The sequence below is a fragment of the Dichotomopilus funicola genome (assembly GCF_033296635.1).
Source record: "Dichotomopilus funicola strain CBS 141.50 unplaced genomic scaffold C8A04scaffold_73, whole genome shotgun sequence".
Classification (NCBI taxonomy): domain Eukaryota; kingdom Fungi; phylum Ascomycota; class Sordariomycetes; order Sordariales; family Chaetomiaceae; genus Dichotomopilus; species Dichotomopilus funicola.
The window spans coordinates 34787-60013 of record NW_026944094.1 but is presented as its reverse complement, the minus strand read 5'-3'; the positions used below and the strand labels follow the sequence as shown (position 1 = coordinate 60013).

Genomic DNA, 25227 nt, shown 5'->3' with positions numbered 1-25227 from the left:
TAGGAACCCCTGAGCCGGGATGCCGCAATCACCGCTGAAGCTGCCCCTTGGTTTTCTCTGATAAGCCGACCGCATCGCTCGCCGCCCCCATTTCCAACTTTCATCACCAATTATCCATTCCTATCGAAATCAGACACCGCCACCATGAGGGACGTCGCCCTTCACCGTGCCCGTCTGGTGTCGAGCGTGGCCGCCGTCGTCATCTCACTTGCCTGCGGCACCAACTATGTCTACTCTGCCTGGGCGCCGCAGTTCGCCGATAAGCTCCATCTCACCACCACCGAGGCCAACTTGATAGGTCTAGCCGGCAACATGGGCATGTACTCGTTGGGTGTTCCCGTCGGGTTGTTTGTCGACCACCGCGGCCCCCGCCCGGCCGTCATCGCTGGTTCCATCCTCCTCGGCCTCGGCTATCTCCCCTTCCGAACCGCCTTCGAAACCGGCTCGGGTTCTGTCGCTGTTTTGTGCATCTTTGGTTTCCTCACTGGTCTCGGAGGCTGCATGGCCTTTGCTGCCTCCGTTAAAACCTCTGCTCTGAACTGGCCTCACCACCGAGGCACCGCTACTGCCTTTCCCCTCGCCGCCTTCGGACTCAGCGCCTTCTTCTTTTCACTATGCGGCGGTGTCTTCTTCCCCGGTGATACCGGAGCGTTTCTCACGCTTCTGGCCGCTGGAACCTTCATCATGACCTTTGTTGGCTTCTTCTTCCTCAAAGTCTATCCACATAGCTCATACCAGAGCCTACCCACTAGTGCTGGCTTGGCCGATTCGCAATTACTGCAGCGCACAATTTCCGAGGAGGCCAAAGCTGCTCGTCGCCCGGGTGGCCGACGGTCTATTGATGCAGAACCCGGTACGTCGCCCACAACCTACACGACGCCCGCCCCCGCCCCCGCCGAGGCCGAATCCTCCTCCTCTCAAAACTCCTTCGCACACCGGCATGAGCAGACCGACGTCGAGGCGGCCCTCACCCAACCCGCCCCCAAGGGCAGCGGTTCCCACGAAGTCACGGTCGCGGAGGGTGATAACGAGGCCGACGAGACGTCGTCCCTGGTGTCCAAGTCCTCGTCTTCGTCCGTGGCTGGTGAGGTCTTTGTCCAGAACAGTGTTGATTTGGATCGCTCCCGTCGTGTAGATATCCGCGGCTGGCGTCTGCTCCGCAGCCTCGACTTTTGGCAGCTGTTTTCGATTATGGGTATTCTTGCGGGTATTGGGCTTATGACTATCAAGTGAGTGTTCTTCATCGATTCTGCAATGATTCCTAGTGCTAATCAAAATACAGCAACATTGGTCACGACGTCATCGCCCTTTGGGAACGTTACGACAGCTCCGTCGACGAATCCTTCCTCGTCCATCGCCAGCAGATGCATGTCTCCATTTTGTCTGTTGCCAGTTTCGCTGGTAGATTATTGAGTGGTGAGCCACATTCACCCTCTTTCCCCTCCTCAATCATGGTAACCGAACTAAACAACTTCAGGTGTCGGGTCTGACTTCCTGGTCAAATCCTTGCACGCTAACCGCGCCTGGTGCCTCGTCGTCGCCTGTTTCGTCTTCTGTATCGCCCAGGTTTGCGCCATCAATATCACCAACCCCAACTTCCTCGGCTTCGTCTCTGGCCTCTCCGGCCTCGGCTATGGTTTCCTATTTGGCGTCTTCCCCTCTATCGTGGCCGAATCTTTTGGCATCAACGGCCTGAGCCAGAACTGGGGCTTCATGACCCTCAGCCCTGTCATTTCGGGCAACATCTTCAACCTGCTCTACGGCGTCATCTACGACAGTCACAGCATCTCGGGTCCGAATGGGGAGTGGTTCTGCCCCGATGGACTGAGCTGCTACCGGGATGCCTACTTCGTCACGCTGGGGGCGTGCGGGGTTGGAATTTTGGTCACGCTGTCGACCATCCGGCGGCAGTATCAGGAGCGGTTGAAGGATGAAGGGAAAGGGGCCGCTGAGGATTAGGGACACCCGGCGGAAGCATCCACTAGAAACATCCGTTCCGAGATTGCTTAGGTTGATATGGGAAGCGGCGGGGGTTGTAGAGATGGACGCGAGAGGAATCTAATAGGAATATCGAGGCAGAGCATGGACTAGACTGCAATACGTTGCCGGACAGTATTATAGGAAGGACTGAGAGAAGAAACGTGGCGTTGGGCATGGGGTTGCAACTGCATTTGGCGTTTGGAGCAGATTTAGACTGAACTCGGGGAGCAGCTTGAATTCGTTCAAGGCTGAGGGTTGTCATGCGGTGGCTCGTACATATTGGATACCAGGATTTTCCCACAACTATTTTGCGATCCAACTAGTATTGGTTACGTTCCGAGGGGGGAAAAAAAACATCCCGCACCGAAACTGAGCTACAACCCTCAGACTTGGCGCCTGTGTGCACCTTGATGGCACCGAGACATATTTCACTATTAACCCTAACCCTCATTTTTTCATCAAACGCATCCCAATCACCCATTTGAACCCCTGCCCGTGGACGACCAAGACAATCGCGACTTCAACATCCATCTCACGTAACGTACCGCGGCAGCCGAGCGCATCGCGACCAAAACAGGACGAGAACGACAACAACGCCGCGGGCAATTCCGCACCGTTAGGAAGTCGCCATGTTGTCGTTTATCCTTATTCAGAATCGGCAGTATGTTTTCCCCTCCACTAAATCCGACCAGGAACCAATGACAGCTTGCTAACACCTGGAACTCTCGCTTGCACAGAGGCAAAACCCGCCTAGCCAAGTGGTACGTCCCCTACAGCGACGACGAAAAGATCAAGGTCAAAGGCGAGGTACGACGAAACATTCCCGGGAACCCCGCTGTCCATCTCCTCCCAACCCAGATCCAATCCCAATACTAACCGTGCCCCCTTCTATCCAGGTCCACCGCCTCGTCGCCCCGCGCGACCAAAAGTACCAGTCCAACTTCGTCGAGTTCCGCAACAACAAGGTCGTCTACCGGCGGTACGCGGGTCTCTTCTTCTGCGCGTGTGTCGACACCAACGACAACGAGCTCGCCTATCTCGAGGCGATCCACTTCTTCGTTGAGGTGCTCGACGCCTTCTTCGGCAACGTGTGCGAGCTGGACCTGGTGTTCAACTTTTACAAGGTATATGCCATTCTGGATGAGGTTTTTCTGGCTGGGGAGATTGAGGAGACGAGTAAGCAGGTGGTGTTAACCAGGTTGGAACATTTGGATAAGTTGGAGTGAATGGGGTGGGGGAAGAATATGTGGATGGTCAAAGGAGTATGGCGTTGGGATGTTGCTTCATGCTGCTCGGGGATCAGGATAGATCGCCTGGCCGCTTAAGGCCCCTCGGGGCTGAGTACGAGAAGTTGTGTTTCCCATCGGTCGATGAACGCATACGCGTGTCGCGGAGCCATACACCAGGAGCGCATGACACAACACCGGGCACAGGAAACTGGGAACTGACGGGCGTTCGGCCGAGCGAACATTGGAAAGGGAGGGACCGAACCTCGGGGGGACAATGCGCTCTATATGATTCGGCAATAAGTTGAGCAGCATACATGGGAGTGACACCCGGAGTACCGCTACGCCAGCTAGCACACCGAGGTCCACAAACGTGACTTAAACACGCTCATGAGTATAAAGGAGAGAGGAGCCGCTGCGAGCTATTCCGTGGGGCATGTTCCCAGAATCCCAAACCACTCTGAATAGGCAGGATGGACCTACACAACACGGGGGGGGTGGCAGTTAGGAATTCAGCACTCACCAACTCCCGGTCCCAAATGTTGAGAACAGGCTTTGTCAGTTAGCCAATCTACAAACAGCAACAGTATCTACAATTTCTAATTACAAATATCAACAGTAAACCAGCGGGTATGCCACGTGTGAATACCCTGGGGATTCCCTCGCTAAAGTAACTCTCCGACACCGTGGGACAACCAAGCTTCTTCCCGTTCACCCCCTCCGGCCGCCGCCGCAGGTATGATTACTGTTTGAAGCAAGAAGCCAAGAAAAGTGACAAGAGGTGGGGTTCATCCACCCCGTCCAGGCGCCAGAACACAACGCACGTTTCTGAAGAAGAAACAGGCAAGATATGTACCGGGGCGCAAAAACAGTGAACTGGGCTCCTGGGCCGTAACTCGCCGCGGCATAAGTAGGTATCTTGTGCTCCCAAAATGAGCAAGATACTTCTCAGGGACGATGTGGGAAAGTACACAGAAGTGCACTGATAAGCCCACAAGGACCCAATGTGAACTTCGAGTCGAGCATCGCCCGAGGATCATTCTACGCCCCCGGGAAACCGACATGTATCTTAGCCTATGGCCGCAACAGTGTTGGTTGATTGGCCACTAGCAGAACCCGCTAGCGGTGTTTCCAGTGGCAAGATCATCGTCACTCCGTTGTGTCGCCTGGTGGCCACCCGTCAAACCGCCCATGGCGGCAGCTGGTGAGAACTCAGCATCACCCATGTAAACGTCGGCACAGGCAGTAGAATACTGGTCTTCCACCGGGTCATCTGATATCTCCCCGCTCTCTCTCGATTCCAAGTCTGAGTCCCAATCATCGACTTCGTAGAAATCCGTAGCACGGAGCCGCTTCGTCTGGAGAATTTTGTTGACCCAAATTGTGTCTTGTCGACGGAAGAACTCGTCTAGAAAAGGGTCCTTGAGGGGGTAGTGTTCCACGCCGTCGACAACCAGAATGAGATCCCTCTTGAGACTTTCCTCCCGGATCATTACTGACAGGCCGGCCTTGAACCGCTCATGGCGTTGAGCAAGCAACTTTTCCTTCAGTATCTTCCAGCGGGGTATGGAAAGTTTACGAGGGTTAACAGCGGTGCTCTTGTTATCCTGAGTGGACAACACCTTTGAAGGATCCACCTCGATGTTGGCCGACACGGAGGCGTCCCCCTTCACACGACCAGGCGATGACTGCGGCCAATTGGGATCAATATCGTCGTCATAGGAAAGCCGCCCTTCGTTAGGATTCGATGGCTGGATAATGGTACCATCATCCTGTACGCCTAGCCAAGTCATGGCCGCCGTCTCGCCCGGTGGGTTTGAGGTGCGATACTTCTTCTTCCAGACGCCCTTATCCGCGGGGAATAATGGAGGAGATGCCCGTCGTTTGCGAGTATCACTTAGCGCCGGTGAAATACGGAGTCGAGATAGTTTCTCGAGGGGCTCATCGCGGTTCTGCTGATTACCCTTATCCCGGGCGAGGAAAGTCTTGCTGATCGAACCCTGGTCAGGGGAAGAGGTATTATTCCCTTGCTCGGCTTTGGGTTTCGGCTTCATGGGACATCTTTTCGTGCGAGACGCATTCTTCTTCCCACAACCGCCACAGGGGCGGTTAGGCTTCGTGTCCTCGGGGGGAGCACCCCCCTTGTTTGTGCAGTCTCGCACGTGGTGATCACCTTACATCGTCAGTTACTGCGTCCTAGATGTGATATACCAAACAGCCATTAAACTTACCCATTTGAGAGCAGCGCCGACACACATACGATTCCGGAACAGTGCCAGGACCAGTATATTCTTGGTTCATCGAGGCAACGGGTGCCGTGGAGCCGGATTCCAGCGCTAGTTTGTCCTGCCCCGACAACTTCGATTTGCTGTTTTCCTTCAACTTGGAAACGCCGTTTGACTTCGGACCATGGCAAGCTTTGTTTCGAGCAGGTTTGGCCTTTTTTCTCATAGGCAGCGTGTTGGATCCTGTTAGAAACGACAAGTCCTGTCCGGGAGGGTTTTTGTCGTGCCTCGTCAACTTGCTGCCAAGGGCTAAGGCGGTGCTGCCATCATCATCGTCGCCATCATGGCCACCGTCAATGCCAGCCGCAGCGTTGGGCGACATCATGGCTCTGTCAGGGTGCATCTGACCGAAGCGGCTCTCTAACTTCGGGGTTTGGTGTTTGAGTGACGGCATCGACAACCTCGTCAACTCAATCTCAGCGAACTCGAGCCTCGGTGAATTGGATCCGGTTTCAACTTGATCAGCGCTCTTCCAGTGGCGCAATGCTTCGAGGATACGTCCATCCTCGGCGGGCAAAGTCCTCATAAACCGATGCCAGTCGGCGACCTCCCGAGACAAGTCGCCGGCCGCCGAAGAATCGATATTCAAAAGGCGTCGGTGTAGCCATAGAATATACACGTCAAGGAGTTGGCGTTGGGTCATGTCGGACGGCTTAAGCCTGCGTAGATGCCCCGAAAGATGTGCCAACGAGACACCATTGACGCCCGGGACACCCAGGCTCTTGAGGGCCTGCTCGATTTTGTCTACGTGTCCCATCATGAACGCACTGGAAGACACGAGCTTCCTCGGAACGAATCCGATTGGGAAGATAAGATGCTTGTATACCCGAGGGGTAGAGAAATGGGTGGGACTGGAAGGAGGGAAAGCAATGAAGTGATAATCGCGATAAAATCGGTCTAGCCGTTGGCCCAAAAAAGACCGCCAGCACACTCGCGCTGTAGACGCCAAAAAAGGGGAATGATGGCCCCGAAAGGTGTTACGCTTCGGGGGGGGGGGGTTAAGAGGTTGAGAGAAGTTCGGCAAGGAAGGCTACCCGCCAGATGTATGAGCGGAGGAGAAGGGATTGTGGAAAGAAAGGCAGTGGGGGGGTTCCGGGAACTTGATCGGAATGAAATCTCGCGGGTCAAAGCAAATTCAATAGTTCAGAGTCTCTCCGGGAAGGCGCAACCAGTGTTGTGGCGGGTCCGTATGGGAATACACGGCATAGCATCCCAGAATGTGCTCTTTCGTCTGGCGTAATTACGATCGTTGAGTCTCAGGTTGCATCCAAGCGATGTATGCCGATATGGTGGTCAGACACGAACAAATGTCAGTGTTCGTGAACCCTTCAGATGCCAGGAGAAGAGAAAGGGTGTAGTTGAAAGGCACCTTTGTTTGAATCTTAACAAAACCGCTGGAGTTATGTATGTGTTCTTCGAACATGCGTTCTTTTTCTTTTGTCAAGTTACAATAGGCCATATTTCCTTCTTTTCTATTAACCTGTGTGCCGGCTAGGGAACTTCCATGGATTCCACAGTAGCAATGTTCACCTTTATGACTACGCATATGATGGCAGATAGATAAGAGCGATTTGATTTTATCAGATTGTGTCAGGAGCTGTACAACGCCGATTTGGTTTGGAACAAGGGGTAAACTGGTTCTTGTCTGAGGCTATGTGCATTTTTAGGAGCTGACACTCCCAAGTCCTCATTCACACCGTGAATGACGTTGGTGTGGGCTGGAAGGAATAGAGCCAGCGCATAGGTAGAAGAATAGTGAGAGAGACAATGGGACAAAAAGTGCAATAAGATGGGATAACGAGCGAGCGACGTAGTGGTCGCCCATTTAACCCATATATACATGTAGGGTTCCAACATCTTAACGCCATGCTAGGCTTCCCAGTGATGGAGTAGTTGAGACGTGGACCACTTCTGACACTTCCTAGGACGCAAGTCAGTCCTGTCCTCCTATAGTTAGTCTCCTTTTTTGAATTCGATACCCACCTGCCGTAAGAATTTTACCCCAGCCCTATCACGCATCCCGAGCATGAAAAGGGGCGTACCAGAATACACGGCGAGGCGTTTCAAGCAGTGCGAACTCGGGTAAAACGATTTTTCAAGTTTCTTGCTTATTGATGTTGGAGTCAACTTCGAGAAACCTTAGTACCAAAACACTAGACTCCAATTCCAAAACCCGTCCACAAATGCCACACTGGTACTCGCAAGGCAAACTCTCAATCTCCGGAACCATACCCCTTCCGGCATACTGTCTACCTCTTCAACGCCGCAAACCTCTTCGCCAACTCATCAACATCAGGAATGCCGTCTGAAATACTCGGCTTTTTCTCCGCCGGTTTCCTGTTAACCGGAGCGGAAACCGGCTTCTTCGTAGGTGTCAATTCCACCTTGTTGAGCGTCACCTTCGGGTGAATGTTATCTGTCGTCGCGCTCGGCGGGTTGACATGCAGCGGGCTTGCAGGGCCAAAGTCCTTCGGCGGCGTGGCCTTGCTTAGCTGTGCTCTCGCATCAGCCTCCCCATCCCCTTCCGCTTCCCCCGACAACGGCGCCTCCAACTGCTGCTTCGCTCTCTGACCCCCTCCTTCCCCATCACTTTCCTCACCATTTCCTCCCTCTTCCCCGTCCACAAACTCAGGCGCCTCTCCTAGCTTCTCCTTCTCCCGCCTCCCCGGTGGCCAATCAACCCCATACGCCTTCGCAATCTCCTCCAAGTACCCCTGTACCAATTCCTCACGCGGCGGCGTCACACTCAACTTCTTCACCACCCTCTCACTCACCCCACCGCCCTCATTCTCCATCGCCTGTAGGACAAACTCCTTGCCGAACCGTTCCGCCAACAACGTGCGCACGGTAGTCAGCTCCTTAATCTCCGTCCGTGGGGCCGCATAGATGATGCTCTTGACGGCTTCCTCCAGACCAGGATCACACCCGACCGCGCCCGCACCCGCGCCAGGCCCCCCAGCAGCCGCGGAAGAGGTATCCAACAACCCGGCCCTGGCTAGGAGCAGCTCGCAGTACAGCTCGAGGATCTCGTGCAGCTCGGTGGTGACGTCAGAGCGGATGATGTTCTCGACACGGATGCGAGCTGAGTCGATTTTGCCCTGCTCGAGGAGTGTTGCCATAGCGCGGCGTTGGGTTTTGGCGAGGGCCTCATCACGCTTTTGGACCATGCGTAGGCGGGCGATGGCGAGCTTGAGTTGGACTTTGAGTTTGGGCTAGGAAAGGGTTATCAATAACGCTCTTACAACCGAGTTGGGCTTCTTTCGTTTATTTTTGGGGGGGAGGAGGGCTATGAAAAAGGGGTATGGATGGATAGCGTGAGTGAGGATGGTGGATGTTGAGATAGGTGGGTAGCTAGCTAGGACGTGACGTACCACGAATGTGGATGGAGGAGGCATGTTGGGCAATAAGTTATTCGATCGTTTCTACACCTGGGGATATGGGATGTTGATGTTTCTCTGAGAGGAGATATTAAGCTGGGCTTCAAACCGACGATGGACTAGGCTCCCGTCTACAGCAAAAGCGAGGGTAGGTGGACGCGGCAGGCAGTCAGCTCGCCTTGCTCATGTGCTGTGCGGGTGAGTGGAGGGGCAGTAGGTGGAGGGAGCAGTGGGTCCTGCCAAGCATGTAATTTATACGGTTATGTAACATACAGCTGCGGTGTCAAATGTGTAATTACGTGTATGTATCACGGAACCACTTGTCCTCGACAACTTCCATGGAATTAGTATCCGGAGTCTTTATTGGCTCGATAACCCAGGATACCTACCATGAATGCTACTAGTGTAACAAATTCCCGTTCAAAAACGTGGCCGGGCCATATCGCCATTGTCCATGATCTTCTAGTTCCTTCCCTAACCATCTTGCCTTTTACCCCCGCACCGCGAGCCTCAGAGAGAAACCTGGAGCTCCCTTCCCATTTAATGATGACTCCAATATCTTCCTTGCCAGTCTCTCTCCCCTGGCCTTCAAGCAAGCTCTCACCCCCCAACCTCCAGATCTGCCTTTTCACCCCGCCACCCCCAAGCAACAATATAATGCCCCGCCAACAATCTCCACTCTTCCACCTCATCCAGTCCACCCTCCAGTCCATCCACCCTCTCCTTTTCCGCCTCATCCACCCACCTATCCCAAATCCCATCAACGGTCCTACTCCTCGTCGCCGTAAACCCAGCCCCACGTAACCGTGCCTCCTGGTCGGCGGGCGTGGGGAATGCCTCAAGTGTTGGCATCCGGATACCACGTGCGGCAAGGTTGGATACCATTGTCTTGCCAAACGGGTCGTGCGGGAGGATGGGCTCGTAGAGGACAATGGCTAAGGACGGGGTGGCGGGTGGCGTAGATGAGAGGTTGGTGGTGAAGTGCGCGAGGAGGGCCGTGGTGTGCTCGACAGGGAGGTAGCAGAGACAGCACTCGGATAGGATGAGCGTTGGGGCGGTGGGGAGAAAGTTGAGGAGCAGCGGAGAGGATGGAGTGAGAGTGCGCAAGTCGAGGCCGTGGAGGGTCAGCGTGTTGGTATCACTGCTGAGGGAGACGAGGGAGTTGGTTTTCCAGGTTGTTGGTGAGAGTTGTTCTGGGGTGGAAAGAATGGCACGAAGAGCACCGGTAGCGCCGATGATGGCCTGTTTCCGAGCGATGATGGTTGGAAAGTCAATTTCGTGGTACGTGATATTGCGGTGGTTGCGGGGCGAGGTGAAGAGGCGTGGACAACGTGTGTCGGTCCCCGCTCCAAGGGATACAATCTGCCGCGGTTCGTCTGGGTTCGTGCTAGCGAGGAAGCGGTCGACAAGGGCGTCGATGGCTGTTGTCCGCGTGTAAGTCCCCCGGTTGATGATAGGTAAGCGGCGTGTCGCTGGGCCCTGGACAAATAGCCGGGCAAACGGGTCCGAGAGATAGCCTAGGTCGACTGCGCTCAGTCGGGAGACAGCAGCATCGGTATCGGTGCCTTGGATGGTGGCGTCGTGGGTTAGACTGGACCCGGCCCCGGAGGCACCACCTCGGCCTGGCCCACCCCGGCCACGACCCCGGCCTCTGCCTCCCCGCAGAGAGAGCAAGTTGGGGATATTGGACGCCGACATGGGCGCGTTTTTGGTGAGGAATCTAAATCGGGGAAGACTGCGTGGCTATATGAGGTTTCTGTCCGTCAATTCCTCCTTTAATTTTCTTTTTTGGCGGCCGATTGTCTGATTGTTCAAATTGGGGGGTGTTTCGACTGAATTTACAGGAAGTGGTATGTACGAAGTAAAGTTGAGTCGCACTGTGAGAATATGAGAGAATGAGAGAATAAGACATGCCCCACAGTGTGCCTTCACGGGTCATCAGACTAGCCTTGAAGGCAGATAGATGCCTGCAACTACATTAGCTGAGACGACAGAAAAACATAATCCCCAAACAGCCGGACAAGGCAGAGAGGGAAAATGATCTGGAATCTCTACTCAGTCGTCCTTCCAACCTGGGTTGGAGATGTGCGGTGCCAAGGGTGTCCGACTCTAGGTGAAGGGTTAGGGTTAAGATGCGCTGAAGCAACCCGAATGGCCGAGATGGCCCAGACCCAGACGTTCTCGGCTAGTCCGGGAACTTTATTGGTAGGTAGCGCCACGCGTACCTATTAAAACTGGGGCCGGGGCAGTGCCTCCTCTGTCAGGGCCTTGTGCTAGGCAGAATGCCCCATCCTTCTGCAGCAAACAAGATGACCCCGTTTCGTATAATTCGCCCAACTCCCATCCATCACTTTCATCTCCGTTCTCCTAGCGCTCGTTTGGTTGAAGGCTGTTTCTTCTCATCGAGCACTCCACACATTTTTGAGGTGATTTATCTTTCTTTTCGTTCATTTGTCCGTTTCATTCCCGTTCTCTTGAAAACCACCACTTCTCCCTTCGTTTCCGGCCTTCCTCTTCGCTTCCGCCTCCCATTGTCGAGGATGTATTCATCGACGCTCACCCTCGGTGCCCCGTTGGCCAAACGCCTCGTTGAGGACCCCCCCAACTACGAGGGTCCCAGCGGCCTTGGATGGATTCTTGCCGCCGACTTCATCGTCTTTCTCCCCATCTTCCTCATCGTGAGTTGACTCAAATCCGCGAAACCCGTTCTCATCCTCTCTCACCCTTTTCACCCCTCTAACCCCTGCCCACAGACTGCCTACACCTTGACGCATGTGTACCCTACGCTTGCGGCCGTGGAGGACCCCCTCCCCGCCTATGAGGCCCTCCCCATTGACGATGACGGAACCCCCAAGCCCAACGACGAACCCGCCCATACCGCCCAGCCCGGCCAGCCCATCACTGCCTCTCTGCGCGCCACTAACCGGCTGATCCGCTCGCTCGGCGGCTGGCTCGCCAACTTTCGCGGCTTTGGCTACTACTTCTTGGTCAACCTCGCCGTGATAATTGCGACTGGCATCATCTCCACCCCCTTTTTCGTCCCCTCCAGCGTTGGCCACCTCCTCGCTCTCCTCGGCACCGCCCCGTTGTCCACCACCTGGACGCACGTCGTCATCACCGCCCCGTCCACTAAGTCGTTCTCCAGCCGCATCCCGCCCGTCAACAAGGTCTACCTCGCCACTTGGTTCCCGACCTTCCTCTTCTGGGCCGCCATCCAGGCGTCTGTTATCCTGCCAACCCTGTTGGCCTACGCTATCGGCTTGAACCTCCAGACCGGGGAAACCCCCAGCGGTTCTGACGCCGGTAAAGCCCTGGCCGTCGCCGGCCTTTCCCTAGGCATTCAGGCAATCTTCGTCATTCCCGCCCACGCTGCGTTGGCTCGCGTGCAAGCTTCGCTCCTGCCCGCCGACGAGGACCCGCTTGTTCCCTTTGACCGGTCCTTTGCTGGCCGCGTCGAGCCTGAGATCATCACCGGAAAGGGCTTTGCCACTTTCGGCGCCGCCATCAAGACCATTCCCCGCGCCAGCTGGATCCGCATTTACCTCTTGCGCATCAAGGTGTTTTTCGTCACCATGGCGGCCTTCTCTGTTTTCGGCCTTGTCTTGGCCGCCGAGATCTTGATTGCGGCCGCGATCACTGGCAACAAGAACTAAAATTTGACACAAACATTGTCCATTTCTACGTCTATGAAAAGATACCGACCAACCCTGTGGGATGGGGGCGGAACAGATGTTCGATGTCGCATGTTTCAGTGATTTGAACAACTTGCTGTACATTGAGATCAGAAATATTGTACCCAAACGGCGGAAACAGAATGAGCAGCGACGGAAATTGTTTCTTGCAAATTGGCTTCCACCACAGTCTCGTTTACTGTCTTGTTTTACGCGCAATTTTGCTTTACAGTATGGCCTTGCACCAAGACTCTGGCTTAGTCGTTTAACAAAACTATCAAACACCAAAACATACGTTTCTGTTGTTACCAGCGACTCATGGAATCAAATTTCAAAAGAATGAAAACAACCCCTAATGCCTGACCGGAGCTTAACTTTTTATTACGTGAAACGTTCTGTCTATCCAGGCAACTGGCTTGTACTCCTGAATGGCTCAACTTCTCGACACCCCGCCCACTCATGTTTAGCGACATCAAAAACACAATCATAGTCATACATGACACTTGGTGCGACAAGAGTATGCAAACCAAGGTAAATGACGATTCAAGTGACTCTATTCCCAAACCAACAAACACATTCCAAATCCACCCCCGAAAACGGGTATATATCTCCACAACAACGACGATCATGCCAGCAACAAGAAAAACGTCCAGATATTTTGAGTCAAAACATCCATCACGCATCACTCTTTCCCTCACTCCCCTTCTGGTTTCTCATTTCCTCATTTCTTACTCTTCCTCCGCCCTCCCAAAACCAATGCCAGCAGACTACTGTACCTCCTGACAAACCCAGCCTCCAATCCAACACCCAAAATGACACCGACATGCCTCGCCACAACGACTACTTCCTTCCAAGCCCCTGCCAAAACCACTGCCGCTTGAATAATCTAGGGCAAACTCTCCCAACCTATTCTCAAATCCCAATCTTACTCTAAATCCATGACTTCCGCCATAACTCCATCTATGATTACGACTTCTGGAAAAACCAACTCGATCGCTTACTCTCCGGCGGATTCTGCTGCTGCTGCAGACTCGCCACAGTCGGGTGCGCGGAGCCAGAACTTGCACCGGCCGGTGCCGCGGAGTCGCCGCCACCGCGAAGCGGCTTCGCGATGCGGCTGCCGATGCTGAAGGCGCCGGTGGGTGAGCCGAGCCCGCGAGTGCTGCCGGCTTTGGCGGCCTCGAGCCGGTCTTTGACCGCAGCCAGTTGGACTTCGAATCTGGGAGGTGTTAGTCTCTGTGGAGGAGAATAAGGGGGGGTGCGTATGATGTTAATGTTAACGGAGGGGGTAAGGGAGTGAGCATACTTGTGATTCGCCTGAGCCATTTTCTCCTGGCTCTCCTGTAAGAGACTCTCCAGGCTTTGGATCCGTTCGTTGCGGGCAATGAGTTTGCGCTCGGCGATGGCCACCTCTTTCTTGAGAGCCGAGTTCTGCTCGACAAGCTGGCGCTGGACTTGGGTCAGCTGCTCGAGATTGCGCTCGAGGAAAGCCATCTTCTTCTGCTGCGCACGGTTGTTGCTGCTGCGTAGCACGTTGTTGTACTGCTCGCGCGTCTCGTCCAACGAGATTTCCAGCTCAACAACACGCTCGCACCGGTTCTGTAGATCCCGCATCAGACTTTTCTTCATGACGTCGAACTCGGCCAGCTGCTGCTGCACCGTCTTGCCGTTGGCCATCGGCACCGCCCCACTGCTGCTGGCCTTGACCCGCCGCTGCAGATCGTCCACCAACGCCTTGAGCCGCTCGTTCTCCGTACCCCGCACCGCCAGATCTGACTTGAGGCCCTCGATCAACTCGACCTGTGTGCTTGTCTTGTCCGATAGCGTCTTAGCCAACATCGCCTTGATCTCCTCCTTATCGGCGTCATCTAGATTCCGTGAAAGAATGTCCTCGTGCTCCAGCTGCAGCGCCTCCAGCCGGGATTCGAGATCCGCCCGCTTGCGTGCTTCCGCCTCGTTAGACGCTGCGCTGAACGCCGACAACTCGGCCTGCCGCACGAAGCCCTGCGTCTCAACGAGCTTCTCCCGGACCGTCTTAAGGTCCTCGGGCGGAATCACGTCGCCAGCGGAGCTGATCTCGTGCAGGGCGTCTATTTGCGAGATAACATCGGCCACCGACCGCTCGTTGTCGCTGAAGACGTCCCCACTAAGGTCGAAACCAGCCATCATCTTAGCCATCTTCTCTGCCTTCTTCTTCTCCTTCTCGTCCAGAACCGCGCTGGTCTCCTTGGCGCTCATCTTCATGTCGAGCATCTGCTGCTTGACCTCGTCGAGTTCCGCGGTGAGTTCCGTGTTCGCGTCCTTCAGGCCGTCCATGGTGATTTGCGCCTCCTTGTTCTCGAACGCTAGCCTCTCTAGCTGCATCTTAAACTCGTTTGTCTCGCCAACCAGCCTCTCATTTTCCCTACCGATCTTAGCATCGTGCTCTTTGAGCACAACCATCTCTTCTTTCGTCTCGCGTAGCTGCCTTTCTATCGTGGCCGCCTGCGTCTCCCTCTCGGCTAGCTGATCCTGGAGCTCGTTTTCTCGTCGTAGGAACTCCTCCCGCTCATCCTTCTCCAACGGCAGGCTCGGGGTCCCCGATCGCTCGGACATACCGGGGGTCTCCGCTCCCGTCCTCTCGGGCAATAACCGAGATGGTGTGGATGGCCGTGCCGTTGCTGGTCGTGCCTCGGCCTTTGTCCCCGTCACGCCATCTGGTGAACGTGGTGATACCCATTTTTCCTTAGGCACCGCCTCTCCAGCACGCCACAACTGGATTTCTCCTTCCAGGTTGGTGATGTAACTTTCGAAGCTGGTCATCTGCGTCTTGGCTTTGGCAAGCATCATCTTGAGCTCAGCTGGGCTCAACTCGGCGTTCACCTTAGCCTTGTTCTTGATCGACTTGGCGCGCATACCAAAGCGCAGCGTACTGAGGGTTTCGGCATCATTGTAGCTGCTGGGGGAACAGTTAATGATGAGTGTCGTCCGACTGTTACCGCCCAGGGACTCCTGCAGGATACGTGTAAGTTTCGAGTCTCGGTAGGGAATATGAGACGATTTCCCGTCTGTCAAGGCGTTGATGACCATGCCCAACGCGCTCAGACTCTTGTTGATCTTCTTTGCCTCCTCAAGCGTCTGGCCGCTAGCGCCCGTCTTGCCGACCTTCTCACTACCGGCCAAATCCACCAAGAACAGCTGGCCGCTCTTGGCCGAACCTGTCTCGACATTCTTTTGCGTGATGGTAATGACAAATATCGAGTGCGAGCGGGAAGACTCCTGGTTCATATTCGTCGCGGCGACGGCCCTGGCGTTTCCACCCCTCCGCATCACCTCAAATACCTCCTGTACGCTCGAGACGTATATCTCCAGCAGGCCTTTGACATACACACCGCGATTCTTCTCCTCGTGAACGGGTAGGTTGTCGTTGTGCGGGTCTAGAAGATCGCGAATCCGTTCCATGTAGATTTCCATGTAGCTGACCCGGACAGTGTACTCGATGTTGGCTGGGCTGGATAAGATGTTGGCAAAGATTTGCTCCACGATTCTCGGAATGACACCCTTTCCGTTGTCGTCGTCTATATTGGTACCCATCATCGTGTACGATTTTCCTGCACCCGTCTGACCATAGGCAAACACGGTGCCATTGTAACCGTTGAGGATGTCGTCGACAGTCGGCTTGATAGAGAAGTCGAAGATGTCGGACTGCTTGCAGGACATGTCGAACACGCGGTCAAAGGTGAAGCTCCCTTGCGCCTCGCGAGACTGGATATCGTGGTGAAGCAGGCAATCAGCAAACAATACAACAAACACGGACGCTCCTCCTCCCCTCATGGCACTGGCGCCGAGCACTCACATCGACAGTACAGGTATCCTGGCCATCGAAACTGACGATGGGTTGGCCGCCTGACTCGATCTCGACCCGATTCTGCGGGCGAAACCGAGCGACGACCTTGATGCTATTTGCGTTCGACATGGTGGCTTAGCTCCCGCTTCCCGCGCTCCCAAGGAAGCGCTCGCTCATGAAAGTGGGAGAGGGGTGCTTGTTTTGTTTTCGTTGACGACACGCAGATCGGCCAAAGTAAAAGAGGCGACGCGGGGCAGTTCCTAAAAAAACCGGGGAGGGCGCAGCCGGGGAATCGCGGGCCGGGTGTCAACGCGGAAACCGGAGTCCTCGTTTGTCTGTTTTTTTTGGTGTTACAAAATAGCGGGAGGGCGAAAGACGGCGGGGAACCTCTCGGTGATGCTTCTGACGTAAAACAATAGTCTCTAGGGTGCCGAAGAGAGGCGGGCAAGCAGAGAGAGAGAGAGTCGTGCTTGTTCTGTTGCGGAGTGGTAGTGAAGCGCCGCGCCAAATGTGCCTCTTCTCAAGCCAGCCCAACTTGAAGGTTCTCGAAGGTCGGTCGGTCGGTCTGTTCGGTAGAGGGGGAGCGGATGCCGTGCGCGGCGGGGTTCCGAGGCGGTGTCAGGGGTACCGCGAGCCAGGTGACAGGGGACGGGATTGGGGATGGAACGGTCCAAGCGTGGGTGATTAGGTGTGTCGTGTAAATTTGTGGATTGTTTTTCTTGTTCCAGAGACTGGGTGTCCCGTCATTTTGTCAAGCGAGTCCCGGCAGGGCAGCCAGGCGTTTCATCGGCCCAGGGCGCTGATGGAGGGCCCATGTCATTCATGCCTAGGGCCCACTTCAACGCCCAGCGCTCTGCCGGCCAGTTGCCAGCGGGCAGCATCTCTCCAGCGGCCAGGACCAGGGGTTGGGCAGATTTTATTACTATGTATGTACGTTACATGCAGATGCGTCGAGAATTACGACAGTACAGGGCACTGTGTCACAGACAGGCCGGTACCAGCGGCGTGAATGTGAAAAATAATCATGATATCTGTGCCCAATCCTCTAATGAGAGCTCGTGCTCAGCCCTTTGGTCCATGGGCTTATATGCTTTATTCAGCACGCCCTTTTCACTGGGCACGTGGTGTAATGGTACATATCCGGGAGTCTCATGAAACCGGTAACCGGAGTAGCTGGTTCGATTCCGGCCGTGTCCAACTATTAACTTTCGGTTACAGATTATATCAACCATCTTCTCTACACATGACATTACCAAACTATCTAATTGTGGTACAAGGCAAGCTGTAATACAACATGGTAGATAAACTCATGGCAACGCCGTAGCATATTCAGATATTAATTACCAAGATGTAAAGTCCCTCATCACCCAAGAAGGGGGTGCGAATGCTTTCAAAGGCTCTACTCTACGCCCAACTGCAAGCTAAGATTCATAACCTAACTGTTCCAAACAAAAGAAAGCGCGCAGTGACTCTAAGTACCTAAAGAAAGCCCCGTCCTACATGGCAATAACGCCTTTCATCAAGGGCAGTCAGTAATTGGAACTGTATGTTCAAGACGTGTTTCACCACGATCAGAGCGCATTTTGTGCCAATATAATTTTGAGTCCCCGAATTTGCTAACAATGAAATCGGGGTATCAATCAGGAAGTCCAAACATCTCAGTACTTACTGCCCTGGTTGAACTGTTGAACCTTGAGACCACAAGGCAACGCAAAACAGCAACCTCAACCTCGACACATGGTCTTTGCGTGGAAGAGATTTTGAGTGAAGGGAAATGGGGCTCTTGGTTTTGAGGATGTTGATCAAATATCTAAGCCGGAAGCGTAGAATTGAAGTATTTTGCGTCTGGACAACAATCTTTTTGATTATTTTACGTCCCGAAGGCTATTATCCCCTACCACCCACCCTAACCAGTCCGATACTCCTCTTCCAACTACGCCTTCTCGAAACATTCCGATCCAAACAATAATGGCAAACACACACCCCCCCTTCCCCCCCCTTTCACAGAACACGCCTTCCCCTCGGGGCAGTCCGACCCCATAGACCCTTTGAGTTTGTCGTCCTCGCTCGGGGTTATTATTTGGATCACGGAGTTGTTGTTCTGCAGGTTGATCGGCAGGGTTGTTACAAGGGCTGGAGACTCACAGAGACGTAAATTACCTATTCATGTAGGCGGGGGGTTGATAAGAGTGTTCAGTGGCCTCCTTGTAGCATGTCGGTTCTTGAGAAGTTGCTAAAAGTTCCTGAGGGGGCTTGGTAACCAACCGTCAATAGTCGGCGGGCAGCCTGTCATTCAGCGCCGAAGTAACACACATCTCACGACGACAAGTTTCAGCCGAGAGCAGTACTCATTGACACGAAGAGTGAACTGGGGCTTCGGTAGGCTAGGTAATGGGAGATCGCTATTTAATGCGGTGAGTAAGCGCGGGACCTAATCTTTCTTTCAACTCTCATGAACGCAAGATCAGACAAGCCTGAACTCCAATCCCTCTCCAGCCTCCCATTCCCGCTATCCCAACCAGCGCCCAACTACAACCCACGTGGTGTTGTGTGTCTGTGTCTGTGTGAATCCAGTGCCTCCGGCGCCTCCAAGACACGCTGATAATGTAATGAGGTGCCTTCCAAAATGCTGAGGGAAACCGATCGAAAAACGCCAGAACTCCAAAGTAAAACGACTTGGGTTGGGGGATAAACAACCCGTGCGAGCTACGCCTCCGAATGCGGCCACTCGCACTCTGCAGCCCAACCAGAATCAATAACTAGCCTCGCCCCGTGGTAATCGAGATCCTCGGTCTCAGTCATCCCAGCTCTTCTCCACTGTTTCCCTCACCCTCTTCGTATACTCCTTTCGGTTATCCTTGTACAAATTGGACGCTTCGACGTTCGCAGGAGAGCCAGTGTTGGGATCGTTGAGCAAACTGGGGAGAACAGTGTGAGCATAAGGTCTCAGACGTCGCATAACATCATAGCCTGTCTACTCACCTCTGGATGCTGGTCAGCACAGCGGCCACATCGTACGTCGGACTCCAGCGGTTCTGCAAGATATCGAGACAGAGCTCGCCGGTGGCGTAGACGTTCGGGTGGAACATTTGGCTGATGAACTTCACGGATGGTGGTTTATTGGGGTATTGTTCCTCGAAGTGCATCACAAGCCGGAAGGTACCGTCTTCGAAGGGTGTGTCCGCAGGGCCGATGATGACGGCGTTCCTACATAGGGCGAGGGTCCCGATATTAGCCGATCATTCCTGGGCGTAGAAACAAGCCCTGGTTTCGGACAGTAAATTCCACAACAAGCTGCGACGAGGAACTCACCAAGTCATGACATTGTCGGGGACGGGAGATGCGGAGACGCCAGCGGGAGGGTCGGTTTGCATGCGCTGTAGGAAGCAGAAGGGAAATGATCAGCATCCCGATACGCCCGGAAAATGATATTTCAGCTCCTCATCGTACCTTGAAGTCTCGCATCAAGCGGCGGCGCGCGTCGGTTGACATGTTGGTTGGTAAGCAGGTGATGTGCTGGAGAAGTCAACAAAGAAGTACGTTTTCCAAAATAGGTCCAACAGTAGGCGTCGGATGCGGTGAAATAAAGGGGAGTGTCAAGATCACGGTCGGGGCGTGATGCGGAGAGGAAGGGCAACTTGGGAGGTTGTGATTGTGATTCCCAAGCGCGGCTTGACGAACCCGTTGTAATCAGGGTGTTATTGAATTAGCGGGGTGGTGGTGGCCAATCAAGCTTTACGAAGTACACAGTGCTGGACAAAGTGCTGTGTGGCGTGCGGGGCTGTTTTTTCAGGCCAACCCTCTGAGAAAGACCAAGAGCCGGCAGCTGAACATCACGACTCCTTCGGCTTGCTGGGCCCAACTGTCCAAACGGCCCTGATGTGGGAAATGACGGGACCGGTTGGGGGGGACTCGGCGATAGCACTGCTTCTCCCTCTGTTGCGACTTCGATTTTGACTTTCTCAACACGCGAGTCCCATTTCCCCAAATGGAAGCTTACCTAACCCTCGAAGCTCCCGCGTGCCTTCAGCCGAGGCGCGAAGGCCCCGCCTCCACACTCGGCTCCCCCCGGTGCCCCGGCCCCCATGATCGCCGTCACAAGCCGAGCTCTCCCGGCCAGACAGGTCTTGTCCCGTTGTCATGGCGAATGTCAATCCTCCCCCATCTTTCAGATTTCCCACTGTTTTCATGGTGAACCGAATAGCCCCTCACTTCTAGCATTCCATCCAGTTTCTCGTAGTCTCTGAGTCGTCATGGCGGGGCAATTTAGGCACGCGCTGCGCCTTGCGCCGCAACTCCAGAAGTCTGGCTCGGCTCGGCTGTTCTCGACACAATCCAGTCTTCGGCAAGAGGTCCGGGACGCCTACATCTTGAGCGCATCCCGGACGCCTACGGCCAAGGTGAGTTATTTTGGCTCCTTTTTAGGCTTCCCATTTCCAATACACTAACTGTCCTAGTTCAATGCTTCGTTCACTAGCGTTCCCGGCCCGCAGCTGGGCGCCGTCGCCATCAAGTCAGCGCTCGAAAAGTCCAAGGTACCCGTCTCAAAGATTACCGATGTCTACATGGGGAACGTGCTCCAAGGCTCTGTTGGGCAGGCTCCAGCACGGCAGGCGTCCATCTTTGCGGGGTTGCCACCATCGGTCGAGGCCATCACTATCAACAAGGTGTGCGCTTCGGGGCTAAAGGCAGTAGCGTTCGCGGCCCAAAACATCCAGCTGGGCCTCGCAGAGGCACAAATTGCAGGCGGCTTCGAGAACATGTCCCGGGTACCGTACTACCTGCCGCGGGCGAGCGGGTTACCAGCGTTCGGCCACATCAAGGTCGAGGACGGCTTGATCAAGGATGGCCTGACGGACGTGTACGACCAAATCCACATGGGCAACTGCGCGGAGAGCACAGCAAAGAAATACAGCATTACGCGCGAAGCGCAAGACCAGTATGCCATCCAGTCCTACGAGCGGGCGCAGGCCGCGTGGAAGGCCAACGCCTTCGCCGACGAGATCGCGCCCGTCACGGTCAAGGGCAAGAAGGGCGACACGGTCGTCAGCGTGGACGAGGGGTACCTCGATGTTAACCTCTCTAAGGTTCCGACGCTCAAGCCGGCGTTTGTGCGTGACGGGACGGGCACCGTGACGGCGGCTAACTCGTCGACGCTCAACGACGGCGGCAGCGCCCTCGTCCTTGGCAGCAAGGCGATCGCGCAGGAGTTTGGCGCCGGTTCCCGCGTGTTGGCGCGCATCTGCAGTTCGGCAGACGCAGCGGTTGACCCGATTGATTTCCCGGTCGCCCCAGCCAAAGCGGTGCCCATCGCGCTAGAGCGGGCGGGCATCACCAAGGACCAGGTCGCCGTGTGGGAGTTCAACGAGGCCTTTGCCGCGGTCATCAAGGCCAATGAGAAGGTACGATTCACAGCGTACCCCGAATGGTTTTTCAGCCCCCAGCAATGCTAACCAAGACACAGATCCTCGGGTTGGAGGGCGCGCGGGTCAACCCGCTGGGCGGCGCCATCTCGCTGGGCCACGCGCTGGGCAGCTCGGGGTCGCGCATCCTAGTGACGCTGTTGCATCAGCTGAAGCCCGGCGAGTACGGTGTGGCGGCCATCTGCAACGGCGGAGGCGCGGCGACGGCGATGGTGGTGCAGAGGATTGAGTCTGTATGATACGCTTGACGGCGAAAATTGAATCTAGTTTCGTTTACAGGGATGTGAAATAGATGATTTGATGAGGTCGCAGCGATTCAGGCAATCACCAAAACTCTGTGTAATGATAGGGTTAGGGTTGTCCACGTTCTTGACGTTCTGCTCCCACATTTCACACGCCCTCAATTCGACAGTAATTTCCTTCATGGTGCCGATCATTCACACTGGCTTGAAGGTGGTGCAAGATCTGCTGGGAAAGTAAGGACAAACGGTATTGCTGGAGGAAGGTTCAACGTTTGGTCAAGGCGAGATAATGCTGGTCTAAGCTTGACTAGGATGCCTCAGCATTCTTTTTCTCCAACTGCAACTTTCATCAATCACAGCAATTACAACATTCACGGTTCATTATCAACCAATTTTTAGCTTCGCGCGTCACAGTGAATCATCGCTTCATTTATCAACTATTTCTAGTTTCCTGTGTTATTTTCTTACTCTCCAAAGAGCACAATGCTGCCATAGCCCTTCCCGTCGTCGCGAGGTCCAAGCCGCGTTCGAGTCCATTAACCAACATAATATCAACACCGATCATCAGCCATTTCACGATAGTCCCAACCCAACTACTCCTTCCCTTCCTCACCACCACACCAGCGCCACGATGAGCCTCGTCATCCAATTTCTTACCAGCATCCGGGGTTTTGTGCGCGATCAGAATGGTGATGAGCTGCGAAACTGGCTGTTGGTTGAGAACGATGTGGGCAGCAATTATTTTGACATGAGCGCCGAGCTCCGGAGGAGCTTCCCGCCTAGCTCAACCTCGCTCGAGAACACCGTCGACAAATGCTTGCCGCAGGAGGACACCGTACCCGAGGGTAAAGGATCACCCTGGCCCGGCTTCAACTCGTTCATCAGGGAGTATTTGGAGTATTGGCGTGATGTCAATTTTGGGGATGTCGTGAGGCTGCATTCTCGGTTGAGCGATCTTCTCAAGTATGTGCTCATCCTGTAGCATCATCTCCACCCCTATCTTGCTTTACTCTACTGACATGAGTACAACTTAGCTCCTGCGCGAATGCCCTTGCGAACCCCACGTACGGCACCATGTTGCTGCAGACAAGCATGGCGCTCTCCGAGGCGTTGTCCAAGCTGGTTATGAACCTGACTCGGCAGCCCGAGTTGCTTGCCCAGATCCACGGTGACACCACCGGAGAGGAGGCGGGCGAGAAGAAATCTATCGTTGAGCTGGCCGCCGACATCATCCAAAAGATATTCACATCATGTCTAACCGACCGCTCGAGCACGCGTTGGTCAGAGCCCAAGGGGAAGAAGGTCGCCGTCTACCTTTTCGCAAACCTCACCCTGAGGCTGCTCTTTGCTGTGAGCTGAACCCCCGCAATGTGTTTTTCCTACGGCCTTTTTTTTTACTGACGGGTTCCAGTGTGACAAATCTCGACTGGCTGTGCAAATGTTTACCAATTTATCGACTAGCGGCCCAGCACTCTCGCTCTACCCAGCCTCCCAGCGTGTCACCTTCCTCTACTACCTCGGCCGTTTCCACTTCGATCACAGCCACTATATGCGCGCCGAGATGTGCCTGGCCGAAGCCTATCACCAGTGCCTCCCGCAATTCCAAAACCACCGCCGGCAGATCCTCACCCATTGGATCGCCGCCAACCTCCTTCTCGGCCGCTTCCCTTCGTTGGCCCTCCTCCAACGGCCCGAGGCCGCCGGCTTCGCTGACATCTTTGTACCCCTCTGCAGCGCCATCCGCTCGGGCAACTTCGTCACATTCCACCAAGCCCTGCGTCTAAACCGCGACTGGCTTTGGGCCAAGGGTTTCTACCTCACCTTTCTCTACCGCCTCAAGCCGCTAGTCTGGCGCTCCTTCACCCGCAAAGTCTTTCTCTTCACTTGGCAAGGGGCCGAGGGCGGTAACCGCGCACCCTCGCTCGCCTTTGACGACTTAGTCGTTGCAGCTGGTTACGTCCAGAAACTCCTCGAGGGCTATGTCCCCGCCCACTCCGCGCAGCAGCCAAACAACCGACCCCGTTCATCCAGCAACAGCACCAACCCGCTCTTCCTCCAAGCCGTCACCCACAACGCCAACATCTCCTCCTCTACCCTCATCCCACCCCCCGGTGGGCCGCGCCGCCTCATGCCCGCAGACGGCCTCCTCTTCGGAAACAAACCACCCGATCTCGAAAACATCGAGTCTGTCGTGGCCGGACTGGTCTACGCGGGGCTCCTGAACGGGTTTATCGCGCGGCAGCAGAAGCGGTTTGCCGTAGAGGGCGCGAAAAGGATGGGCGGTAATGCCGTGGCCGCTGGTTGGCCGGGGGTGTATGAGAGTCTAGTCGAGCGCGCGCACGAGGCGTATCAGGATGCACTAGATGCGTGTGACGCAGGGGAAGGAGCAGAGCCGCCGGGGGAGATGGACGATGTGCCAGGGTGGGTGAGGGATCAGTCGTAGGGTGTGGATTAACCTGAAGAGAGCGCCGAATAAATACGTAGTAGTTGACGGCTCCGGGATTGTGGGGTTGTGAGATAGTATCATCTGAGGATCTGTCGTCGGGTTATGGATAGCTTCATGATACGAATACAGATTATGTGGCGTAGATCAAATCATCATCCGGGTTGTAGCAGCAATTGTGAACTGCAATATCGCAATCGTCAATCGTTTTGCTTCATTGACTAACTCTGTCTGCGATCATCCTCCAACCTCGGCTCTTCTCCAAGACCAGCCGGACACAGGTATTTATTTCCCTTGTCTCGCATTTTCCAAAACTTTTTCCAAAAAAAATAATACCAAGAACCCCATCCGACCACCTTCATCCTCATTCCAGCCATGCATCTCTCTTCAGAACAGACATCAAAATAGAAATCTAGTGAAGCAAGTTTCCAAAATAAGCCACCATGACCCCTATTCTTGATGGAACAGGGGACGGCGCAGAAATGTCAAGAAATAAAAAATCCAAAAAGGGGTATATGTCGCGAAGCCGTAGCAACTAGCCGATTGAACCGAATAAAACCAAATAAGGCGTCCTCCAGCAAGGGTGGGATTACCGCCATGAAAATAATGAAGAACAGGAGCCAAAAGGTTCCGAATCCACCAGAAAGGTATGGAGGGCGCGGGACCGCCACCGGAAGGCGTCGGAAGAAATTAGCTAATAATAAAAGGAGTATAGTACCAGACGGCGGTTGATGGGTAAAATCCCTCCTGGCAG

General features: G+C 54.6%; 8 protein-coding genes and 1 non-coding gene across 9 annotated transcripts; 5 read left to right on the top strand and 4 right to left on the bottom strand.

The window, feature by feature from the left end:
* Window positions 1–144: 144 nt before the first annotated feature.
* On the top strand, window positions 145–1959 carry C8A04DRAFT_14758 (major facilitator superfamily domain-containing protein; the record flags this gene model as incomplete). The annotated part of the gene is made up of 3 exons (XM_062778223.1): window positions 145–1229; window positions 1283–1416; window positions 1478–1959. The coding sequence occupies 3 exons, from the start codon at window positions 145–147 to the stop codon at window positions 1957–1959; spliced, it is 1701 nt and encodes a 566-aa protein (XP_062634011.1).
* Window positions 1960–2609: 650 nt separating this feature from the next.
* C8A04DRAFT_14773 (AP-2 complex subunit sigma) lies at window positions 2610–3206 on the top strand (the record flags this gene model as incomplete). Its single annotated transcript, XM_062778230.1, has 3 exons — window positions 2610–2641; window positions 2718–2787; window positions 2877–3206. 3 exons carry the CDS (start codon window positions 2610–2612, stop codon window positions 3204–3206), a joined length of 432 nt encoding a protein of 143 aa, XP_062634010.1.
* Window positions 3207–4312: 1106 nt separating this feature from the next.
* Window positions 4313–6248, bottom strand: C8A04DRAFT_31813 (uncharacterized protein; the record flags this gene model as incomplete). Its single annotated transcript, XM_062781886.1, has 2 exons — window positions 4313–5379; window positions 5438–6248. 2 exons carry the CDS (start codon window positions 6246–6248, stop codon window positions 4313–4315), a joined length of 1878 nt encoding a protein of 625 aa, XP_062634009.1.
* A 1492-nt stretch (window positions 6249–7740) lies between these two features.
* On the bottom strand, window positions 7741–8886 carry C8A04DRAFT_39726 (regulator of Vps4 activity in the MVB pathway-domain-containing protein; the record flags this gene model as incomplete). The annotated part of the gene is made up of 2 exons (XM_062784693.1): window positions 7741–8703; window positions 8863–8886. The coding sequence occupies 2 exons, from the start codon at window positions 8884–8886 to the stop codon at window positions 7741–7743; spliced, it is 987 nt and encodes a 328-aa protein (XP_062634008.1).
* Window positions 8887–9468: 582 nt separating this feature from the next.
* On the bottom strand, window positions 9469–10566 carry C8A04DRAFT_39725 (S-adenosyl-L-methionine-dependent methyltransferase; the record flags this gene model as incomplete). The annotated part of the gene is made up of 1 exon (XM_062784692.1): window positions 9469–10566. The coding sequence occupies one exon, from the start codon at window positions 10564–10566 to the stop codon at window positions 9469–9471; it is 1098 nt and encodes a 365-aa protein (XP_062634007.1).
* Window positions 10567–11408: 842 nt separating this feature from the next.
* C8A04DRAFT_31810 (uncharacterized protein) lies at window positions 11409–12521 on the top strand (the record flags this gene model as incomplete). The annotated part of the gene is made up of 2 exons (XM_062781885.1): window positions 11409–11546; window positions 11622–12521. The coding sequence occupies 2 exons, from the start codon at window positions 11409–11411 to the stop codon at window positions 12519–12521; spliced, it is 1038 nt and encodes a 345-aa protein (XP_062634006.1).
* A 984-nt stretch (window positions 12522–13505) lies between these two features.
* On the bottom strand, window positions 13506–19857 carry C8A04DRAFT_39723 (kinesin heavy chain; the record flags this gene model as incomplete). Its single annotated transcript, XM_062784691.1, has 8 exons — window positions 13506–13758; window positions 13846–16283; window positions 16375–16499; window positions 18035–18038; window positions 19196–19283; window positions 19348–19572; window positions 19678–19742; window positions 19816–19857. The coding sequence occupies 8 exons, from the start codon at window positions 19855–19857 to the stop codon at window positions 13506–13508; spliced, it is 3240 nt and encodes a 1079-aa protein (XP_062634005.1).
* On the top strand, window positions 17481–17562 carry C8A04DRAFT_t127. Its single transcript has one exon. It is a non-coding gene; the product is annotated as a tRNA-Met (tRNA).
* A 761-nt stretch (window positions 19858–20618) lies between the features above and the next one.
* Window positions 20619–24473, top strand: C8A04DRAFT_39721 (cop9 signalosome complex subunit 12; the record flags this gene model as incomplete). The annotated part of the gene is made up of 7 exons (XM_062784690.1): window positions 20619–20765; window positions 20823–21767; window positions 21830–22017; window positions 22655–22993; window positions 23065–23380; window positions 23442–24330; window positions 24409–24473. 7 exons carry the CDS (start codon window positions 20619–20621, stop codon window positions 24471–24473), a joined length of 2889 nt encoding a protein of 962 aa, XP_062634004.1.
* Window positions 24474–25227: the final 754 nt, after the last annotated feature.